Source organism: Capsicum annuum, chromosome 3 (assembly GCF_002878395.1).
Source record: "Capsicum annuum cultivar UCD-10X-F1 chromosome 3, UCD10Xv1.1, whole genome shotgun sequence".
NCBI lineage: Eukaryota > Viridiplantae > Streptophyta > Magnoliopsida > Solanales > Solanaceae > Capsicum > Capsicum annuum.
The window spans coordinates 209,565,519-209,586,626 of NC_061113.1; the positions used below are offsets into that span (position 1 = coordinate 209,565,519).

The 21,108-nt window shown below is 36.2% G+C and overlaps 1 protein-coding gene and 1 long non-coding RNA gene across 2 annotated transcripts; one reads left to right on the forward strand and one right to left on the reverse strand.

Moving 5' to 3' along the window:
• Positions 1-5,805: 5,805 nt before the first annotated feature.
• Positions 5,806-8,617, reverse strand: LOC124896777. The gene is made up of 2 exons (XR_007053246.1): positions 8,196-8,617; positions 5,806-8,050 (listed from the first exon to the last, which is right to left on the reverse strand). It is a non-coding gene; the product is annotated as an uncharacterized LOC124896777 (long non-coding RNA).
• LOC107863322 (heat stress transcription factor B-2a) lies at positions 7,477-8,726 on the forward strand. The gene is made up of 2 exons (XM_016709195.2): positions 7,477-7,728; positions 7,807-8,726. Exons 1-2 carry the CDS (start codon positions 7,477-7,479, stop codon positions 8,533-8,535), a joined length of 981 nt encoding a protein of 326 aa, XP_016564681.2. The 3' UTR covers positions 8,536-8,726.
• Positions 8,727-21,108: the final 12,382 nt, after the last annotated feature.

Below are 21,108 nucleotides of genomic sequence, written 5' to 3' on the forward strand. Positions count from 1 at the left end.
TAAAATATGACCCACCATGTATAAGGGACGGTTATGTAGGGTCTCACCAAGCAGAAGATCGTTATTTGTGAATGTGATTTTTGTATCACACATATGAGCCTCTTCACCAAGAGCTTCATCTAGCCTTTCGGAAGATGAAGGAACTTCCATGGGTAGATTCTCACCCTTTGCCCCCTCTTTGGAAGTATTAAAACAAAATGCCTCAAGGTTGACTTGGGCAGTCTTTTTGCGGAACTAACTCGGTAAGAATTCCTCAAAAGTCACCAGACGCCGAGGTTTCTGATGGTGAAGCTCCGTCACCCCTGTCTTCTTTGGAAGTTCAACTAACTTCCGTTTCCTTAGTTTCTTCACCATTCTCCTTCCGGTTGGCTGCTCGTACATCTCCTTTCGCAGACTCATCTTCTTGCGTATGCATCTGGTTACTAGAGTCCAACCTTCATCATCGTCTTCGTCAACTGAAGACCTGTTAGGCACTAATACTTTCTTATTATGCTTTTTGACACAGATTTGAACCAGGTCAAGCGAGCCAAAAGTGATAAAGATTTGATGAGAACTGGATGTCTCATCGTCGAAGAAGATTTTCTTTTCTTTTGCCATTTGCATGACTTTATCTTTAAAGACAAAGAATTTCTCCAGAAGGTGACTTATGAACCTATGATATTTGCAATAATTAGGGTCATTGGTCCTTACAGCTTCGTTGGGATGCTTCATCTCGGGGAGTTCGATGAGCTTATGCTGAACGAGTTCATCGAAAATCTTAGCAACATCAGAATCAAGGAAGGGATATTCCTTTTCTTGTATCTCATTTAAAGTTTTTTTATTTGGGCGTGCTCCAGAAGTCGTCTTCACACTTTGCTTCTTGCCACAGGAGACACATCAACATTCATGGACTCCTTGTTTTCACTTTTGGGAACAAACTTGCCCCATCTTTTGGGTTCCTGCTTTTTCTTTCCCCTTCGAGGGTCATAAATAGGTGCTTCTACATTTCCAGCAGAAGACATACTCAACTTCATGTCATGAGCACGAGTAGCTAACTCTTCAAAGGATTTTGGTTTAATTCCTTGCAAGATGTAGAGAAGTCCCCAGTGCATTCCTTGGACGCACATCTCTATTGCAGAAGCTTCACTGAGCCTATCTTTGCATTTTAGACTCACATTTCTCCATCGATTGATGAAGTCGATGACTGGCTCATTCTTTCTTTGCTGAGTATTTGTGAGCTATATCATGCTAACTGTACGCTTTGTGCTATAAAACCGATTTAGGAACTCGTGTTCCAATTACTCCCAACTATCAATGGAGTTAGGCTCGAGGTCTGTATACCAATCAAAGACATTTCCTTTTAGGGAACGAACAAACTGTTTGACAAGATAGTCACCGTAAGTTCCAGCATTATTACATATCTCGACAAAGTGTGTGACATGTTCTTTTGGATTACCTTTGCCCTGAAATTGTTGAAATTTGGGGGGTTGATAGCCAGCAGGTATTTTGAGGCTATCTATTCTTACTGTGTAAAGTTTGGAATATGCAAAGGAAGACTTGGTGACAACATCATACTTGTCTTTGAGGGTCCCTCCAATAAATTCCCTTAATTGCCCAATCGGGATCATTCCCTCAGCAGAAACTTGCACCTCTTTAGACGATGGTGTTTGTTTCACAGGATTTGCTTTCTTATGAACCTCTGGAGCTTTTTTCGGTGCATGGCTAGATTCTCCATCTATCAAGTCTTCCACCATATTCACTATCTTATCAATCTTAGTTTCTTGATTCTGAACATAGTTGGTCAGTCTTTCAATTTCCTTTGTCAGATTGGCAAGCTGTTCCTCCATAAACGAGGCATCAGTTACCACTACTTGCATGATTACCGGAGACATTGGAGAGTAACATGGATTATCACATAATTTGATCCTTGAAATGCTCAGCTTCTATGGTATAAGTGGAGATGACGCATTTGTTGAACGACCATCGCTTTTTGCGCCAGAGTATTTGGAACCGGAATACTCAAGTAGAGCTAGAATCTTCTTAAGCAATTCTGCCACACTGCTTCCTCCTTCCGAAGCACTTTTTTGGACTTCGTTCCTTTTGGGGTTAAAGATCCAAAAACTGAAGTTGGAGCGGACGACACTGGATGTGTTTGTTGTCCTAGCAAGCCTGCCTTGCTTTTTGTGACAGCTCCCAGGCTTCCGAAAGTAACACTAAGGATGCTTTCTACTTCATTAAGAACTTTGAATTTGCAGCCTTGGAAGCAGTTGATTGAGAATTGACCTTCTTGGAAGTCATTTCGTTGTTCTTAAAATTTGAAGTATGAAAAGTTGAGATGAGAGGTAGAGATTGTCTCACTGGGCGTGCCAGAATTTGTTGGACAATAAAATTTTTGAGATCGAAAAATAAATAATCAAGACAAGAAAATATGGCAACAATCAATTTTATTAATTTCAATGCGAGTGTTACAATCTCTATGAATCCTCTGATTCGCCTTTTCAAATATAAATTCAAGGGCTTCGAGCTTAATCTTGAATTTGAACTTGAATTCTCGATTTGAGGGACTTGATCTTGACTTGTGCTTGAATCAAGGGCTTTTGAGCTTGTTCTTGAATATTGCGGTCTTGATCTTGAATCTTGATGGACTTGCTTTGACTGCTTGAGCTTTTTAGAGATATTGCAGAGTTTGATCTACGAGCTTTGTCTTGCTACTTGTTAGAGTTCTGGGGGTCTTTTCTGAATTATGAGGCCCTATTTATAGTGGTAGGAAAGGAAGAGTCATGATGAATTTGAACTTCCTTTGACCAATCCGATTTAAGTGATGTGACGCCTTTTATGGGCTTTTATTTCATAGGCTTGCTGCATCAGTTTGACATATGGCACAGTCCTATTGGCTCCTTCACTTGACTTGACATGCCACGTCGTTTGACACGTAGTGCTTATTTGGGCCTCTAAAATATGACAATATCTTGGGCTTCGTAAATTGGGCTCATCATTTGGAGCCCAAATTAATAAACTAACTCAATAAATATCGGGTCTTATTTAAATCCATACCTATTTGGACTTAAATAATTAATTTAATTATATTAATCCACAATATTTATTTGGGACTAATATACTTTGAATTTAATATAATCCGAATTTTGTACGGATGTAAATTTAATAAAATTGAATCGCCCACAATTACTTTTATTATATGACCTCTAAATTTAAATTTAAATAAATAAATAAAATAATAATAATTATAATAACAATAATAAATTAAAATACATACATAAAAAAAATAATAAATAAATAATATAAAACATTTTTTTGACTCCAGGAATCTGTAACATACGCAAGTTATACCTTTCATTGAAATTACACAAATCAGTATATTTTCTAACGAAAGGTTGCCGATAAATAGAGAAAAAAGGGAAGATCACCGGCGCTGGAATTGGCCGGCTGGCGGAACAGCGATGGGATATGGGAAGAAGGAAAGGGGGAAGGTCGGCAATGGGTGGATCTGGGTCTAGCGGCGGCGCGGCTAAGCTTCGCTGGCTAGTTAGTAGACTGACGGTGATGAAAAAGGGGAAGGGAGGTCAGCGTCGGCGAAAGGAAAAGGGAAGCAGCGGCGCGAAGCCGATTGGTTTGCTGCTATGGCGTTTCCAGCTAGATCTGGTGTATAGGCCGACTGAGATCTGACGAAGTTTGCCGGTGACAGCCATGATTGGTGACGGTAAAAGGAAAAAGGATGAGGGAAGACACGAATTTCACGGTAGAGAGGCGAATTCGACTGATTTCGACGTTTTTTGATATGTCAACGTCGGAATCGACGTAGTAGTAATCGACTAAGTCAATTTTTGTAGTTGTTTCCAGCAAAAATTTGTCAAAACATGTGTATTTTGGTGTATTATTTTGATGTGTATATGCCCATTCGATGTATGTGAGTATGTGTAAACAATGTATGCAAAGAGATAGATTCTATGACTATGTCTTCATGTGATCTGTGTAAAAGAGAAATATACATATTTTCATCTACATACTTCTTAGTTTCTAGACTTAAATTTATTATTCATATACATATTTTAGCAAAATATGATGCATAAAATTATATCATTACATATATTCATACACAGAAAACATATTCAATATTTCATTCATGTTTTTTCATCTTAAAATTGATAACATAAATAATACATATTTGAATATGAACCTGTAATGAATAAATCGAGTGATGAAACAAAACATTATCACCGAAAACTTCAACGGAACTCTAACTTCCACTCTTTCTCTTCTTTTCTTCTTCTTTTGCCTGATGTTTTCCTCTCTTTTTCTCTGTGTTTTTTTCTTCACTCTGATTTACTCTCTGTTTTTCACTCTCGTTTTACAGTGTGTAATATAGCCTGGATTTTTCCCAACTAATTTTGGGAAAAAAACAATACAAAATCTGGATTGAAAAACTGAGGTATAATAATGTTGACCTGATATTTCCAAGTGGAAGCTCCTCCATTGAAGAGGCTAGAACTGAGCGCAGCCAAAGAAGACATTGCAGATTCTGAGTAACGAGTAAATGGTACTACTATTTACAATTAACAGCCAACTACTAGTTAGGCATGTACAGAGGCTGATTTTCACTCTGCTCAAATGAAAGAAAAACGTTGTAAAAAACAACACAGATCAGTTAGTATAAAATAATGGAGATTAAGTTGTAAAAGAAATGGGGAAGAAGAAGGGATAGGGGTAGGGGTAGGGGTGAGGGTTGGGGGTTGGGGTGAGGGCTGGGGAGGCGAGGGTAGAGATTAGATTTGTTTTTTTTAATTGATAAAATATCTTCTGAATCCTTGTACGATGTTAATTTTGTTAGTTGACATTTCTACTTATATTTTTATTATCTGAACCCTTGAACCGTTAACCTTACCTATGTTCATTGAAATGATGACTAGCATAAAGAGAGTGTAGCCACTCGCCTGAGGTGCGAGTGAAGTCAATTTTTAGTCAATTTTACATTAAAATAATAAAAAATTAATAAAAATAATATTAAAATTAAAAAAATAATTAAAAAAGAGTTCTTTTTTTCCCTCCATGTTTTTTAATTTTAAAATGCTTTTAAAAATTTTAAAATATTTTTAAAAATTTAACAATACTTTAAAAATATTTTTAAAAATTTAAAAATAATTTAAAAATATTTTTAAAAATTAAAATATTTTTTTCCCATCCCATCCCACCCCCAGCCTGTTCCAGCCTCTCCATCCCACCCCAACCCCGTCCCCACCCCGCACACCTCACCAGTCCCCACACCCCTCCCAGCCTCGTCTCCACCCCCAGCCCCTTCCAGCACCCATACCCTAACACTCTTCCATCCCCTTCACTTTTTATTTTTATTTTAATTTTCTCACAATTCAATTCTTTTCATTTTTTTGAATAAAAATTTAAATTTAAATTGAATTTTTTTTTTTGGGATTAAAATTTAAATTTGAATTGAAAGTTAGTAATAGTGAATATTGAAAAAAATTAGTGAATTTTGCCTGAAAAAACTAAACTTTTTGTGAAATTTTTAAAGATATTTAAATTTAAAAATCGAAAATTTATTATATTTGTATATATGAATTTATAGTTAAAAATTTAAATTAGTTGGAGAAAATTTTAATTATTTGAAATGAATTTAATGTTTAATTTGTGAGCTAAAATAAAAACATGATTATTCAAATTTTTCTACAATTATAAATTTATCTTATCTAATTAAATTATTTTTAATATTTAATTTGTTATTTAGCATTTTAAAAATAACTTGGAGTTTAATGTAATACTTTTTTTTTTTTAAATGACGTGACAGATGACATGACAGATGAGCAGAAGTGGCAGCTGACGTGGTAGCTCACGTGGGAAGAATGTGTTACACTCATCAAAAAAGGATTTAAAATGTTGCTTTTTAGTGGGTTCAAATGACAAATATATAAGTAGAAGTAATCAACTTACAAAACCGATATAGTACAAGGATTCAGAAGGTCATTTTGCCTTTTTAATTTAATTGAATTTTTTTTTTTGATAATTATTGTGGGGCCCATTAACACGTGTCACATTTTAATTAGTTGACACGACAAGTGTTATACACACTTCATATTTGTTGCTAATTAACAAAATGTGCCTAATAGGAATAATTTTTTATACAGTATAAGTGTTCAATAGGTACAACCCTTAGTTGAGGGGTTTAAGTGAATTTAAAGACAAATTTAAGTGTATGTCGATGACTTAAGCTATTAATTAAAGATGATATAGTAAAATCAAGGAGTGAGCAACTGATGAAGTAGGCAGGGAGAAACAGGCATGTTGACGAAGACCTGCATGCTTCTCTGCCCATTTCCTCTTATTAGAGAGTGTGTGTATATATATATATAGTAAAATCAAGGAGTGAGCAACTGATGAAGTAGGCAGGGAGAAACAGGCATGTTGACGAAGACCTGCATGCTTCTCTGCCCATTTCCTCTTATTAGAGAGTGTGTGTGTATATATATATATATATGCATACATTATTAATTTTTGAGCTTTAACAAATAATTTTTTATTTTTTCTTACATATTTAACATGATTAAGAGAGTTTTAAGGAGTGATTTTTAATTTTTTTTCATAACACATAAATAAGAAAAATTTAATAATATTGATGATGAAAGTTATTTAATATGACTTTCTTTAATGTTATGTATAATATTAAGTGAATTTTTAATTTTTTAAAATAAAAAAATAATTAAAAAATCACAAAAAAATAAATGATAATGAAGACTTTCTAGACATGCCACATAGAATGAATTAAAAATTTCTTTTTTCAGACATGTCATATAGAATGAATTAAAATTTTCCTTTATATATTGATTCACTCATAATAACTTCTGTAATAATCAAAATAAATTAAAATAATGTTTTTTTTGTAATAAACAAAAGAACAACGACTCCATATTGTATTACTGTTTGTATTACGAAAAATTTAGATTTAACTCAAATACATCAACAACTCCATATTCATCTGTGCGTACGTAGGATATATCCTATAGCCTCTCATCAGGTGCCACGTATAAGAATCAACTGAAACTTCTCGAATGGCAATAAGTATGGCTACCAGTTTTTTTTCCATTTTTAATTCTACTTTGGTAAAGCTGTCCGTTACGTAGCTTCTCTTTGTTTCTTTTTTAATAAAATACTTCACCTTTATCTCCATTTCTTCCTTTCTGAATTTTCCAATTATAGCCCCCCCTCTCCCATTGCCCAACCCACCTTCCCCCCCTCTATGTGTCGCCGGAAAATTCTAGAATTACCAATAATTCCGACGGACCTCTTTCTTCCTCCCTCCAGTTTTGGCCCCAGATCTGCCAGAGTAGCATCATCCATCTTCACTCAAGTACGTAGTTTTAGTTTTGGTGTAAAGTATTATTTTTTTTGGTTGCTTAATTTGCAGGGAAATTAAATGGTTTCTGAGTTGAATTCAATACAGGGTTAATTAATTAGTGTTTCAGGTAAGAAAATATGACTCCACAGCCAGACCGGAATAGAGGAGAGGCGCCGGCGGCTGGTGAAATGCCGAGGTCTGTACCGACACCGTTTTTAACAAAGACTTACCAGCTCATCGAGGATCAATCCATTGATGACGTCATCTCTTGGAACGAAGACGGATCTACTTTCATCGTCTGGAATCCTACCGAGTTTGCTAGAGATTTGCTTCCTAAGTATTTTAAGCATAACAATTTCTCTAGCTTCGTTAGGCAGCTCAACACCTATGTAAGTTCCTCTATAATTGAAAATCAGTTGTTTTTGGTGAATGGTAAGAATTACTAACTTTTTCTTCCATTTTTGCAGGGATTTCGGAAAGTCGTACCTGATCGATGGGAATTCGGAAACGACTCCTTCCGGAGAGGTGAAAAAAATCTCTTAATTGATATCCAGCGTCGGAAGGTCGCGACGCCGATTGTTGCTACTCCTTGCGCAGCTACAACAGCGGTGGTGACTGTAGTTGCCTCGCCTCCACCTCCGCCTGCTCAACCACCGCTGGCTGTATCTACCACGGATTCATGTGAAGAGCAAGTAGTGACGTCGAATTCATCTGCAGGGAGCACAGCAGAGCTTTTAGGACAAAACGAACGGTTAAGGATTGAGAATTTACAGCTCAACAAAGAGTTAAACCAAATGAAGAAGCTATGCGGCAATATATATAATATGATGTCGAATTACAACGCAGACTGTTCTACCATCGGTAATAATCAATCGGCGGAGAGTATTTCGCCGGCGTTAAAGCCACTTGATCTCTTACGGACGGAGCGGGCCGTTGATCAATCGGGTCGAACCGTATGCGATGAGGAGAACCGGGTTGAACCGGAGGCGGAAGCGAGATTATTCGGGTTCTCGATAGGCATGAAGCGTATTAGAGAAGGTGAGGTAGCAATGGCGGAGCATTATCAGGATTTACGCCTACAGCAACCTGGAGTTGACATGAAATCAGAACCGTCCGATCAAGGAAGTAATGGTGATAATGAAGAGACATCGTGGCTGTTACATTGCGGTGGACGAAATCAACGGACGTGTAATTGATAAGAGTTAGTTGTTGGTGTGACCGTGTGGGCAACTTAGATTTTAGATTAGAGATTAGCTGATCATAATGGAAAGAGCTCTAAGACCAAAGAGCTGTTTAATTACCAATTGTGACTCCATATGTACACGTGCTAAGTCATGTGATGCCATGTGGGGACTATGGCTATCTTCAAGAAGCTTCTTTTTGATCCCTTTTGATTTTATTTAGTCATGCCCTTTTCGTTACTTTCTTTTATAGCCGTAGAAAATGAATCCTTCTCCTATGGTCTTTTCAAATAGCTGACGGCAGAGAATTTTTGAGAAAGTTCCAGGAAAAATTGGGCAAAAGAAGGCAGAGAAATTTTGAGAAAGTTCTTGAAAAAATTGGGCAAAAAAAAGTGTGTTATGTTCCTTGATCCTTTTTGTAAATTCTGGAGTGCAAAAAGGGTTTTTGCTCAGAAGTGCTACTACTTAAGATGCTAGTCTAAAAATCGTTTAAAAGGTGCTTCAGACTTGGACTTGTTAACACAAAATTAAAAGGAAGTTGCACATTTGACCATTGGGTTAGCCATTACGGAAATGTAAAACTTATAATTTTAAAATTTCTTCAAGTCTTACTCACGATATTGATTTTAATGTGTTTTCATGTTTAAACAGTACAATTCTTTATATAAAAAAAATTATGTTTTTTCAAATATCATTTAATATCCGTTGAATTAGAGTCAAAAAGCTTCCTGTAGACTTTTGCCATAACTACACCAATCTCTTAGACTGTGATACCACACTCCTGTGGACTTTTTGTTAAACAAGTAAAAAAAATACTCCATACGTCTCATTTTACTCGTCTTAAATTGTGATGGCACAATAATTAAAAAAAATAATAAAAAACATAAGTAATTTATCAAAGTATCCATATTAAATAATCTTTATATTTTAATTTTAAAAAAATGTAATTAATGCAAATGGTAAAACATGGAAAGAAAAGTTTGTCTTATCTTGATAAGTAAAATGTGACAAATAAAATGGGACATCTACTTAGCCAATTTGGGACGGATAAAATAGGACGGAGGGAATAGTTTCTTTTATGATCTAAACGCAAAAAAGGTTAATTAGTTGAGAAACTACGTTGAAGTTAAAACTACGTTGAAGTTAAAACTGTTAGAATTTTTGCCCTGATTTTCTTACTAAAATTAAGTTTTATTTTTCTTGAAAATAAAATAAAAATAACTATAATTACTTTTACTTTTCCTGAAAGAAAAATATATAACCTTTTCATATTTGGCAAACCTCTTTCTCAGAGGAATGATTTTGGACATCTATAAATAGAACACCCCTTTACTCATACCATAACCAAAATAACATCCACAATATAGTCTTTTAAGAGTTTCGTTTAGGGGAGATTTTCTCTCTCATTAGTTTTATAGCTTTTTAATATTATTTTTAATACTAGATTTTATATGTAGGTTAATTGGTCAAATCATATAATAATATTATATTTTTAGTATTGTTTTCGTTGTTGTCTGATTTATCTTCTCATGGTTTGTAACAATTAGCTTCCGCATGACGCCCTCTCGATTTCAAACCCAACAAGTGGTATCAGAGCCTACGGTTCAAAGATTCAGTGGTTTGGTAAAACGAGGCTGAAGACAAGTTCAAGGCGGTTCAAAATCAATTTGCAACCAATTTGATGATAATAAAGATATATGTCCAAAAAAACTACATGTGCAGAAAAAAGTGTTAAACAAATTTTCAACGATCCTGCTGCTAAACCATTTTTAAAATCAATATCAATTTTCAATTCATGTTTATAGGCTCCAATTTTCAACCCATACTTGTTTAACACGTGGGCTCCTTTCAACTTATGGATTTACTTTTAACGCATGAGCTCAACTCTTAACCTGTGCTCACTTTCAATCCACAAGACTCTACTTTCAACCCTGTTTATTTATAACACATGGCTCCAATAATATTAACTCATGCTTTTGTTTTCAACGCATAGGGCTTCAATTTTTAACCCATATCAACTTTTAATCATGGTAAGCAACAGTGATACATGAAGATCAGTGATATATGAAGATTGTGTGAAAAAGGAGGATCAATAATATTTTGCCAGAAAATCAAGCCAAAGAGAAGATTTGTTAGAGTTTTTGTCCTGATTTTCTTACCAAAATTAAGTTTTATTTTTCTTGGAAAGAAAATAAAAGTAACCGTAATTATTTTTATTTTTTTCTGAAAGGAAAATATAAAACTTTTTCATATTTGACAAATCTCTTTCTTAGAGGAATGATTTTGGACATCTATAAATAGAACACCCCTCTTCTCATACCATATCTGAATATCATTCACAATGTAGTCTTTTAAGAGTTTCGTTTAGGGAGAGATCTTCTCTCATTAATTTTATGCTTTTTTAATATTATTTTTAATACTAAGTTTTATATGTAGGTCAATTGGCCAAATCATATAATAATATTATGTTTTTAGTATTGTTTCCATTATTATCTGATTTATCTTCTCATAATTTACAATAATTAGCTTTCGCATGACATCCTCTCGATTTCAAACCCAACAAAAACAACCCAATACTTGCTTCTTTGTCATTTCTTTATTTGTTAGTATGTCTTATGTTAGCTAGTTTGTATAGCAGTTTTTTGGTGTGACGGTTAGCAAATAGCAATGGTACCTTTGCTGCTAAGTAAAATTTCAGCAAAAATTACTTTCGATTTTTGGAGGTAAATGAATCAAGATTAATTTTTATTTGGTTCATATTTTATCCAATTTGTTTTCTCCGGTATTATAGTATGAATATGTGTTGCAACTCAACTCAGTTGAATTAGTTCAAATATGATCCAATCCATTCATTTGCTATCAATATATTTTAAAAAGAGTTGTTATTGGGATTGGCGTTTGATTATGTCACTGATGAAGTGATGCGGCTAGTAGTGATTTGGATGTTGTCTATATTGAGCAGTCATGCCTTATATTTCATGTGGTACAAACAACTATGAGCAGTCATGGAGGAGTGGAATCGGGTAGAGGCCGATTGGCTATAATTAACAGCATGTCCGATGGACAAGAAGTTTTTGTTTTTCCTCATTTGTCACAATAATCTACTATGGTGAAACTTCTAAATTTAGATATGGAATAAATAATTACAAGTTGGAAGAGAATACGAAAGAGTTGGTGTGTTTTTTGTGGGATCTAATTATAACACCCCGTACTTTTTCTAGCTTGAATTCGTCCCTAGAAGGTTAAAGAAAAGCTTTCAATAGAGATAATATATTTTTCACATAGAAATTTTTAGATTTAGACTTCTCATTGTGTGGGAAATTGAATAAACTTTCCAACGATATAAGATTCACCTAAATCCGATAACCGAGGAAGAAGTTATGGCTATTTTAAGTTTCAATCGTAGGACACCATCATTTAGGTTATTAGCGCATCGCGGAGAAGCTTTAAATGACGTTTGTCAATTTCCAGTGGCCCTCCGCGATATTGGCGCATCGCGGAGAGGGCCAAATCCCCAATTGTACAATTCCAGTGAGGGTCTGCGATATTGGCGCGTCGAGCCAAGTTTCCAGGTCCCATCCGAGGTGGCAACGCGATACCACCGCGTCGTACCACCATGCATATTCCCAGTTGGCATTTTCCAGTGGCTTGGCGCGATAGTGACGCGTCGCGCCAAGGCCAAAAGTCGGGATTTTGGTCGTTTTTAAAGTTTCGTTTATGAGTTAAAGAGGGACATTTTGGTAAATCTCCTAGCCCCTAATCCGTCTTAAACAATGAATTAAACCCTTTCAAAGCACTTTACATCCACTTTTAATCAAATCCCTCTCAAGCAAAACCCTAGTTCAACAAACTTTCTCCCCAAGGAATCCAAATTCCTACATTAATTCCCCAAGAAAATTTAAGCTGAAGAATCCCCAATTCAAGAACTCTAAGAATTCATCTCCAAAGCAACAATAGAGATCCAAGATTCAAGTTTTAACATCTAGTTCATCAATTGAGGTATGTGGGTTATGAACAATGATACTTCTTTCATACTTGTGCCCAAAACTTGTTTTTAATTACAAAAATTATTTGATTTTATGTGATTTCCCATGACATTGAAGTTAGGGTTTATACCCAATATTGCTATTCATAAGATTCTGAGACTTTCATTGATTTAGAAGTTGAATTATATGATTATGTTCATATTTTCATGCATATTGCAGAAATTTCTAGATTTTGAGTTGAATTGTCAATGTTTATATTATCAAGCATGAACATTTTGATGTTTTAACATGAGATTGATACATGGGTCATTAAACCCTAATTTAAGATTGTTATTTCAAGAGTTGTTGTGCTATGAGCACCTTATGACTAGATTTTTTCCAGATTATTGATAAAGATTTAACCTTTTGGTCTCAGAATAGATATGAAATCCACTTTACAAATTCAGATTACAGATTTAGTTTTATAGATATAAAGTTGGTTTTCATTACCAACCATTAGACTATTTTAAAGTGAATTTTCTTCAGAATGAGCATACAGATTTAATGGGAGTAGTATTTAGCACCGAGATGGGTACGTTACTATGGTTTCATACCCCAGAACTACGTGCCAACGTAGGATTTAGATTATTTTCTCTTCTACGTGGATGACAGATATGTGATCACTTAGATAAGTTATACTCCCTGTCAAGAGTATGACTCCTCTCCCCAACGTGAGGATTCCTCCTTAGAGGGACAAGAACGTTGGACTCCATGAATGCTCGCATGATTTATGTCGGTTAGAAGAACCTCCCCTATAGATAAACCTTCAAATAAAAGATAAAGTATTTTCTATACAGACTTACAGATTTCACTTAACCTATATGATTTGAGAATAAGAATAGAACACAAATATCAGAACTAAGTGTAATGGCGCACAAGATTTATATTATGTGCTTTACTATTAATGATTTATGATCTTCAATTTTAGATTACTTAAGCCTATGTGAGTCATTTACTTTTAGCATGCATAATTTTATAAATTGTGATGACATTGTTTACTTATTGCATTCACCTCCATATGCTCAGTACATCATTAAAGTACTGATCCACATATACGTCTATGTGCTACATTGTCTTATAATGTAGGTTCAGGTGCTCAGTCTCAGTAGCGTGAGTGATTTTCGAGCATCTCATCTTTATCCCTACAGTTGGTGAGTCCTCATAGTTCTAGGACTTAGCAATTCAGATTTTTGATTTATTAGTAGATTTTTCATTATTAATTTCAGACAGTTTGAGTCAGTTGGGGCCTGTCCCAGTGACTCTCTAGACTCAGTCAGTAGAGGCTTGTCGGACTACTAGATTCAGTTTTAGACTTTGGATTTAGTATTCAGATTTTTCAATATTATTTTACCAAGACTTGTGAGATTAGTATGTTTCAGATAAGATTTTCACATTTATTATGTTTTCATATTTATATTTTCCCTATTTTGAGATCCAGACTTAGTAGAAAGCAGGCAGGGTTAGCTTAGGACTACTTGTAGTTCGGAGCTCCATGTGGCATCCTGGGAACTCAGATTTTGGGGTGTTACAAACTTGGTATTAGAGACTAAGATTTAGAGAGTCCTAGGGAGTCTGACAAGCTGCGTTACGTAGAGTCTTGATCATCGGTGTTAAGCGCGCCACATTTATGAGTAAGAGGTTATGGAGCGTTTTAGGAAGTTATCTCTTTTTTCATGATCTATCGTGCATTCAGTGTCTCTATCTGCTTCTAACTCATGCTTTCACGTGACAAAAAATGTCTCCTCATCGAGCTAACGCACGTAAAAATAATAACCAGCCACCTCAGTCCGCATATCCTTTGAATGAGAATGTGTCACATGTAGAGTTTTGGGTTGCCTTTCAGGCGCTAGCCTAAGCTGTCACAACTAATGTTCAAGGCAATCATCAGGCTGTAGCCCCAATTCAGCAAGATGGGGACTAGCCGTAGCTAGAATTCAAGATTTTATGAGAATGAACTCACCAGAGTTCTTTGGGGCGAAGACAAGTGAGGACCTACAATTGTATTTAGATGAGGTAAAGAAGATTGCCCGAATTATGCATGTTTCTGAAGAGACGAGTGTAGAATTGGCATCCTATAGGCTGAAAGATGTTTCTTATGATTAGCTAGTGATGTGAAAGAAAAGTAGAGGGGAGAATGCAACCCCCATGACTTGGCAAATTTTTCAGGATGCGTTCTTAGATAAGTTTTCCCATGAGAGATGAGAAAAGAAAAGATAGAAGAGTTCATGAACCTAAGGCAAGCCTCAATGACAGTGAAAGAGTATTGCCTCAAGTTCAACTAGTTGTCTAAGTATACCCTTGAGTAGATGGCTGACCCTAGGTCAAGCATGAGTAAGTTTATGACCGGTGTGTCTGGGTTGGTAGTTAAGGAGTGTAGGATTACTATGCTCATTGGAGATATAGATCTTCCTAGGTTGATGGTGCATACTCAGAAGATTGAGGCGAAAAAGATGAAGGAAAGCGAGAGATTAAATAAGAGGACTAGAATAGGGCAGTTTGACTATGGTCAAAATAGGTCTAGAGGAGGAAATCGTTTGCAGTTTCAGAATTGTTCATCTATGCCCGCATCTTCCTCAGCCAGTGCTCCGACACCAGAAATAGGTAGGAGAAGTGGGGTGAGTCTTTTATATCCAGGTCTCAGAACAATGTGAGTGGGAAGCCCAATCATATCCAATGTGCTAAGTGTGGTAAGAATCATAGAGGTCAATATTTGTGGAGCCATAAAGGTTGTTATAGTTGTGGACAAATGGGTCACGAAATCAAAGAGTGCCCGAATGCTAGATAGGGAAACAGAGATGTTCGTCCTCAGACTCAGGCTAATAGTGCACCAGCTCCTCTAAGTCACCCAGCTCCTCCTCATGGCGCATCATCCAGTACCGGTGGTGGTCAACACCAAAATTGGTTCTATGCTTTACTATCTCACCAGGAGCAGGAAGATTCACCAGATATTGTTACTGGTATGCTTTGTGTCTTTCATCTTGATATTTATGTGTTGTTAGATCCTGGGTCGAGTTTCTCTTATGTGACCCCGTTAGTTGCTGTGAATTTTGAGATAAGTTTGGAAAAGATCCCTAAGCCTTTCTTGGTTTCTACCCCAATAGGCGAGTCAGTTGTTGATAAAAAAGTCTATAAAAAGTGTCCTATCACTGTCCTCATAAAGTCATGTTAGCATACTTGATAGAGTTAGATATGGTTGATTTTGATCTTATTCTTGGTATGGATTGACTCCATTCCTATCATGTTTTATAGATTGTCGCAACTGTGTGGTAAAGTTTTAGTTCCTAGATGAGCTAGTCTTTGAGTGGTCATTCAGTGTCTCCCAAAAGTCATTTCATATCTTACCTTAAAGCCAGAAAGTTGATATCTAAATATTGTATTTACCGCCTAGTCCGAGTCAAAGACACAAAGTCTGAGACTCCAACAATTCAGTCAGTCAGTGTAGTTAATGAGTTTCCTGATGTTTTTCCAGAAGATCTCCCAGGGGTACCTCCCGATAGAGAGATAGAGTTTGGTATTGACCTTCTCCCAGATACTCAACCTATTTCTATCCCTCCTTACCGTATGGCTCCCGTAGAGCTTAAGGAGTTGAAAGAGTAACTAAAAGATCTTTTAGATAAAGGTTTTATAAGGCTTAGTATTTCTTTATGGGGCGCTCCTACCCTATTCGTGCGAAAGAAAGATGGTTCTTTGTGAATGTGCATTGACTATCGTCAGCTGAATAAGATCCTCAGTCAAGAACAAATATCCTCTTCGTAGAATTGATGGCTTATTTGACCAACTCCAAGGTGTAAGTTATTTCTCAAATATAGACCTTAGATCCAGCTATCATCAGCTTAAAGTAAGGGAATGTGATATCCCAAAGACAACCTTTAGAACCCGTTATGGTCATTTTGAGTTCTTAGTCATGTTTTTTGGGCTAACCAATGCTCCAAGAGCATTCATGGACCTCATGAATCGAGTGTCCAAACATTATCTAGACATGCTTATCATAGTATTCATAGATGATATCTTTGTGTACTCTCGTAGCGAGGATGACCATGTAGATCATCTTAGAATTGTCTTGCAAACTTTTAGAGATCATCAATTGTTTGCCAAATTTAGCAAGTGTGAATTTTGGCTAAGATCAGTAGCCTTTCTTGGTCATATTGTCTCTGTTGATGGTATTAGAGTTGATCCCCAAAAGAGAGAAGCCTTAAGAAATTGGCCTAGACCTATCTCTCCGTCAGACATCAGGAGTTTCTTGGGTTTAGATAGTTATTACAGATGTTTTGTTGAGGGTTTATCGTCTATTGAATCTTCCATATCTAGATTGACCCAAAAGAAAGTTAAGTTCTAGTGGTCAGATTCCTGCGAGAAGAGTTTTCAGGAGTTGAAGACTCGACTCACTTCAGCCCCAGTTCTAGCATTACCTGATGGTACAAGCGATTTTGTGGTGTATTGTGATGCCTCTAGAGTTGGTTTGGATTTTATGTTGATACAAAGAGCTAAGGTCATAGCCTATGCCTCTAGACAGCTTAAGCCTCAAGAGAAGAATTACCCAACCTATGATCTAGAATTAGCTGTTGTGGTACTTGATTTGAAAATTTGGAGACATTATCTGTATGGTATGCATGTTGATGTGTTCACAGACCCCAAAAGCTTGTAGTATGTGTTTACTTAGAGGGAGTTGAATCTCCGTCAGAGAAGGTGGTTGGAGTTGTTGAAGGATTATGACATAAATGTGCTGTATCATCCGGGAAAGGCCAATGTAGTGGCATACACCCTTAGTTGATTGTCAATGGGAAGTGTTACTCATGTGGAGAGCGATAAGAAAGAGTTAGCTCGTGAAGTTCATCGATTAGCTAGATTGGGTGTTAAGTTGGTTGATTCAGCTGAAGGGAATGTTTGGGTTCAGAGTAGTTTCGAATCTTTCCTAGTTTCGGAAGTGAAAGAGAAACAAGATATGGATTCTAGTTTGGTCAAACTGAATGAGTCGATTAAAGATCAAAAGGTGGAGGTTTTCTCCCATGGGGGAGATGACGTGTTAAGATACCAAAGTAGATTGTATGTGCCCTGCATTGATGAGTTAAGACAAATAATTATGGCGGAAGCGCATGGTTTGCGTTATTCTATTCATCCAGGTGTTACCAAGATATACCGCGATTTGTGGCTTATTTATTGGTGGAGTGGTATCAAGAAAGATATAGCAAAGTTTGTAGCAAAGTGTGTAACTTGTCAACAGGTTAAGGTAGAGCATCAAAGGCCTGGTTGTACGTTGCAAGAGTTTGGTATCCCCACTTGGAAACGGGAAGAGGTAATATGGATTTTGTGACTGGTTTACCCTATTCGCGCCGTCATCATGACTTGGTTTGGGTTATTGTAGACAGATTAATTAAGTCAGCTCATTTCTTGCCAGTTCACACGTCTTATACAACTGAGGATTATGCTAAGTTGTATATCCGAGAGTTAGTCAGATTATATAAAGTTCCTTTGTCTATCATCTCAGACAGGGGTACTCAGTTTACTTCCCAGTTTTGGAGAGCTTTTCAGAAGGGTCTTGGTACCCAAGTTCATCTTAGTTTAGCTTTCCACCCTCAGACAGATGGTCAAGCAGAGAGGACCATCCAAACTCTAGAAGATATGCTAAGGGCATGTGCTCTTGATTTCAAATGTAGTTGGGATGGGCATTTGCCATAGATTGAGTTTGCTTATAACAACAGTTACTATTCTAACATTCAAATGGCCCCGTTTGAGGCTCTATATGGGCGAAGATGCAGATCACCCATAGGTTGGTTTGAAATGGGTAAAGTCGCTTTGCTTGGGCCCGATGCAGTATTTGAAGCTATGGACAAAGTTAAGTTGATTAGAGAAAGATTGAAAATAACCTAGAGTCATCAGAAGTCATATGTGAATATAAGAAGAAGGTACCTCGAGTTTGAGGTTAGCGATTTAGTGTATTGAAGCTTTCACCCATGAAAAGGGTGAATAGATTTGGTAAAAAGGGGAAACGTAGTCCCCGATATGTTGGCCCTTACAGAATATTGAGTCGTGTTGGGAAAGTAGCTTATGAGCTTGATTTTCCCGCAGATTTTTAGCCGTTCATCCTGTGTTCCACGTCTCTATGCTTAAGAAGTGCATCGGTGACTCTACTATTGTAGTTTCCTTAGAAAGATCAGATATCCAGAACAGCCTGTCATATGAAGAGATTCCAGTTGAGATTTTAGATCATCAGATCCGTAGACTAAGGAACAAAGAAGTTCCCTTGGTCAAAGTTCTTCGGCGGAATCAGTCTGTTGAGGGCACTACTTGGGAAGTAGAAGCAGATATGTGAGCCAAGTACCCTCACCCCTTCTCCGCAAACTAGCTGAAGGTAATACTCTTTCTTAATCCCATTCTTTTCTAATTATATATTCAACTATATCGTTGTCCTCATGTAAATTCATGCACTCATAGATTTCTAAGAAGCTCAGAATGATTTAGATTCAGTTTAGCAATTTATTCCAGTTGTGAATGATTATTATGTATCCTCAGATTCTTCAATATTCCTAGTCTAATTAACAATATTCGAGGACGAATGTTCCTAAGAGAGAGATATTTTAACACCCCGTACTTTTCCTAGCTTGAATTCATCCCTAGAAGGTTAAAGAGAAGATTCCAAGATAGATAATATATTTTTTGCATAGAATTTTTCATATTTAGACATCCCATTGAGTGGGAAATTGAATAAGCTTTCCAACGATATAAGATTCGCATAAATTCGTTCACCGAGTAAGAAGTTATGACTATTTTAAGTTCCAGTCGTAAGACACCGTTATTTAGGTTATTAGCGCATCCCGGAGAAGGTTTAAATATAGTTTGTCAATTTTCAGTGGCATTCCGTGATATTGGCGCGTCGCGGAGAGGGCCAAATTCTCAATTGTCCAATTCCAGTGAGGGTCTGCGATATTGGCGCATCGCGCCAAGTTTCCAGGTCCCATCCTAGGTGGCAACGCGATACGACCGCGTCGCGCCACCATACATATTCCTATTTGGCATTTTCCAGTGGCTTGGCGCGATAGTGGTGCATTGTGCAAAGGCCAAAAATCGGGATTTTGGTCATTTTTCCAGTTCTATTTATGAGTTTAAGAGGGGCATTTTGGTAAATATCCCAAATCTTAATCCGTCTTAAATAATGAATTAAACTCCTTCAAAGCACTTTACATACATTTTTCATCAAATCTCTCTCAAGAAAAATCCTAGTTCAACAAACGAATCCAAATTCCTCCATTACTTCTCCAAAGAAATTCAAGATTAAGAATCCCCAATTCAAGAACTCTAAGAATTCATCTCCAAAGCAACAATAGAGATCTAAGATTCTAGTTTTAGCATCTAGTTCATCAATTGAGGTGTGTGGGGTTATGAACAAGGATACTTCTTTCATTCTTGTGCCCAAAACTTGTTTTAATTACAAAAGTTATTTAATTTTATGTGATTTCTCATGAAATTGAAGTTAGGGTTTATACCCAATATTGCTATTCCTAAGATTATGAGATTTTCATTGATTTAGAAGTTGAATTACATTATTATGTTCATATTTTCATGCATATTGCAGAAATTTCCAGATTTTAAGTTATATTATCAATGTTTATATTATCAAGCATGGACATTTTGATGTTTTAACATGAGATTGATACATGGGTCATTAAGCTCAAATTTAAGATCGCTATTTCAAGATTTGTTGTACTATGAGCACTTTATGACTAGATTATTTTTAGATTATTGATAAAGATTTGACCTTTTGGTCTTAGAATAAATATGAAATACACTTTACAAATTTAAATTGTCGATTTAATTTTACAGATATACAATTGGTTTTTATTACCGACCATTAGACTATTTTAAAGTGGATTTTCTTCAGAATGAGTTCACAGATTTAATGGGAGTAGTATTTAGCACCGAGATGGGTACATTAATACGGTTTCATACCCCAAAACTACATGCCAACGTAGGATTTAGATTATTCTCACTTCTACATGGATGATAGAGATGTGATCACTTAGATAGGTTATACTCACTGGCAAGAGTATGACTCCTCTCCCCAACGTGAGGATTCCTCCTTAAGGGGACAAGAACGTTGGACTTCATGAATGCTCGCATGGTTTATGTCGGTTAGAAGAACCTCTCCTACAGATAAACCTTCAGATAAAAGATAAAGTATTTTCTATACAGACTTACAGATGTCACCTAACCTATATGATTTGAGAATAAGAACAGAAAACAGATTTCAAAACTAAGTGTAATATGTCACAAGATTTATATTATGTGCTTTACTATTCATGATTTATGATCTCCAGATTTCAGATTACTCAAGCCTATGTGAGTCATTTACTTTTAGCATGCATAATTTTATAAATTGTGATGACATTGTTTACTTATTGCATTCACCCTTATATACTCAGTACATCATCAAAGTACTGATCCACATATATGTCTATATGCTACATTGTCTCATAATGTAGGTTCAGGTGCTTAGTCTCAATAGCATGAGTGAATTTTGAGCATCTCATCTACATCCCTGCAATTGATGAGTCCTCATTGTTCAGGG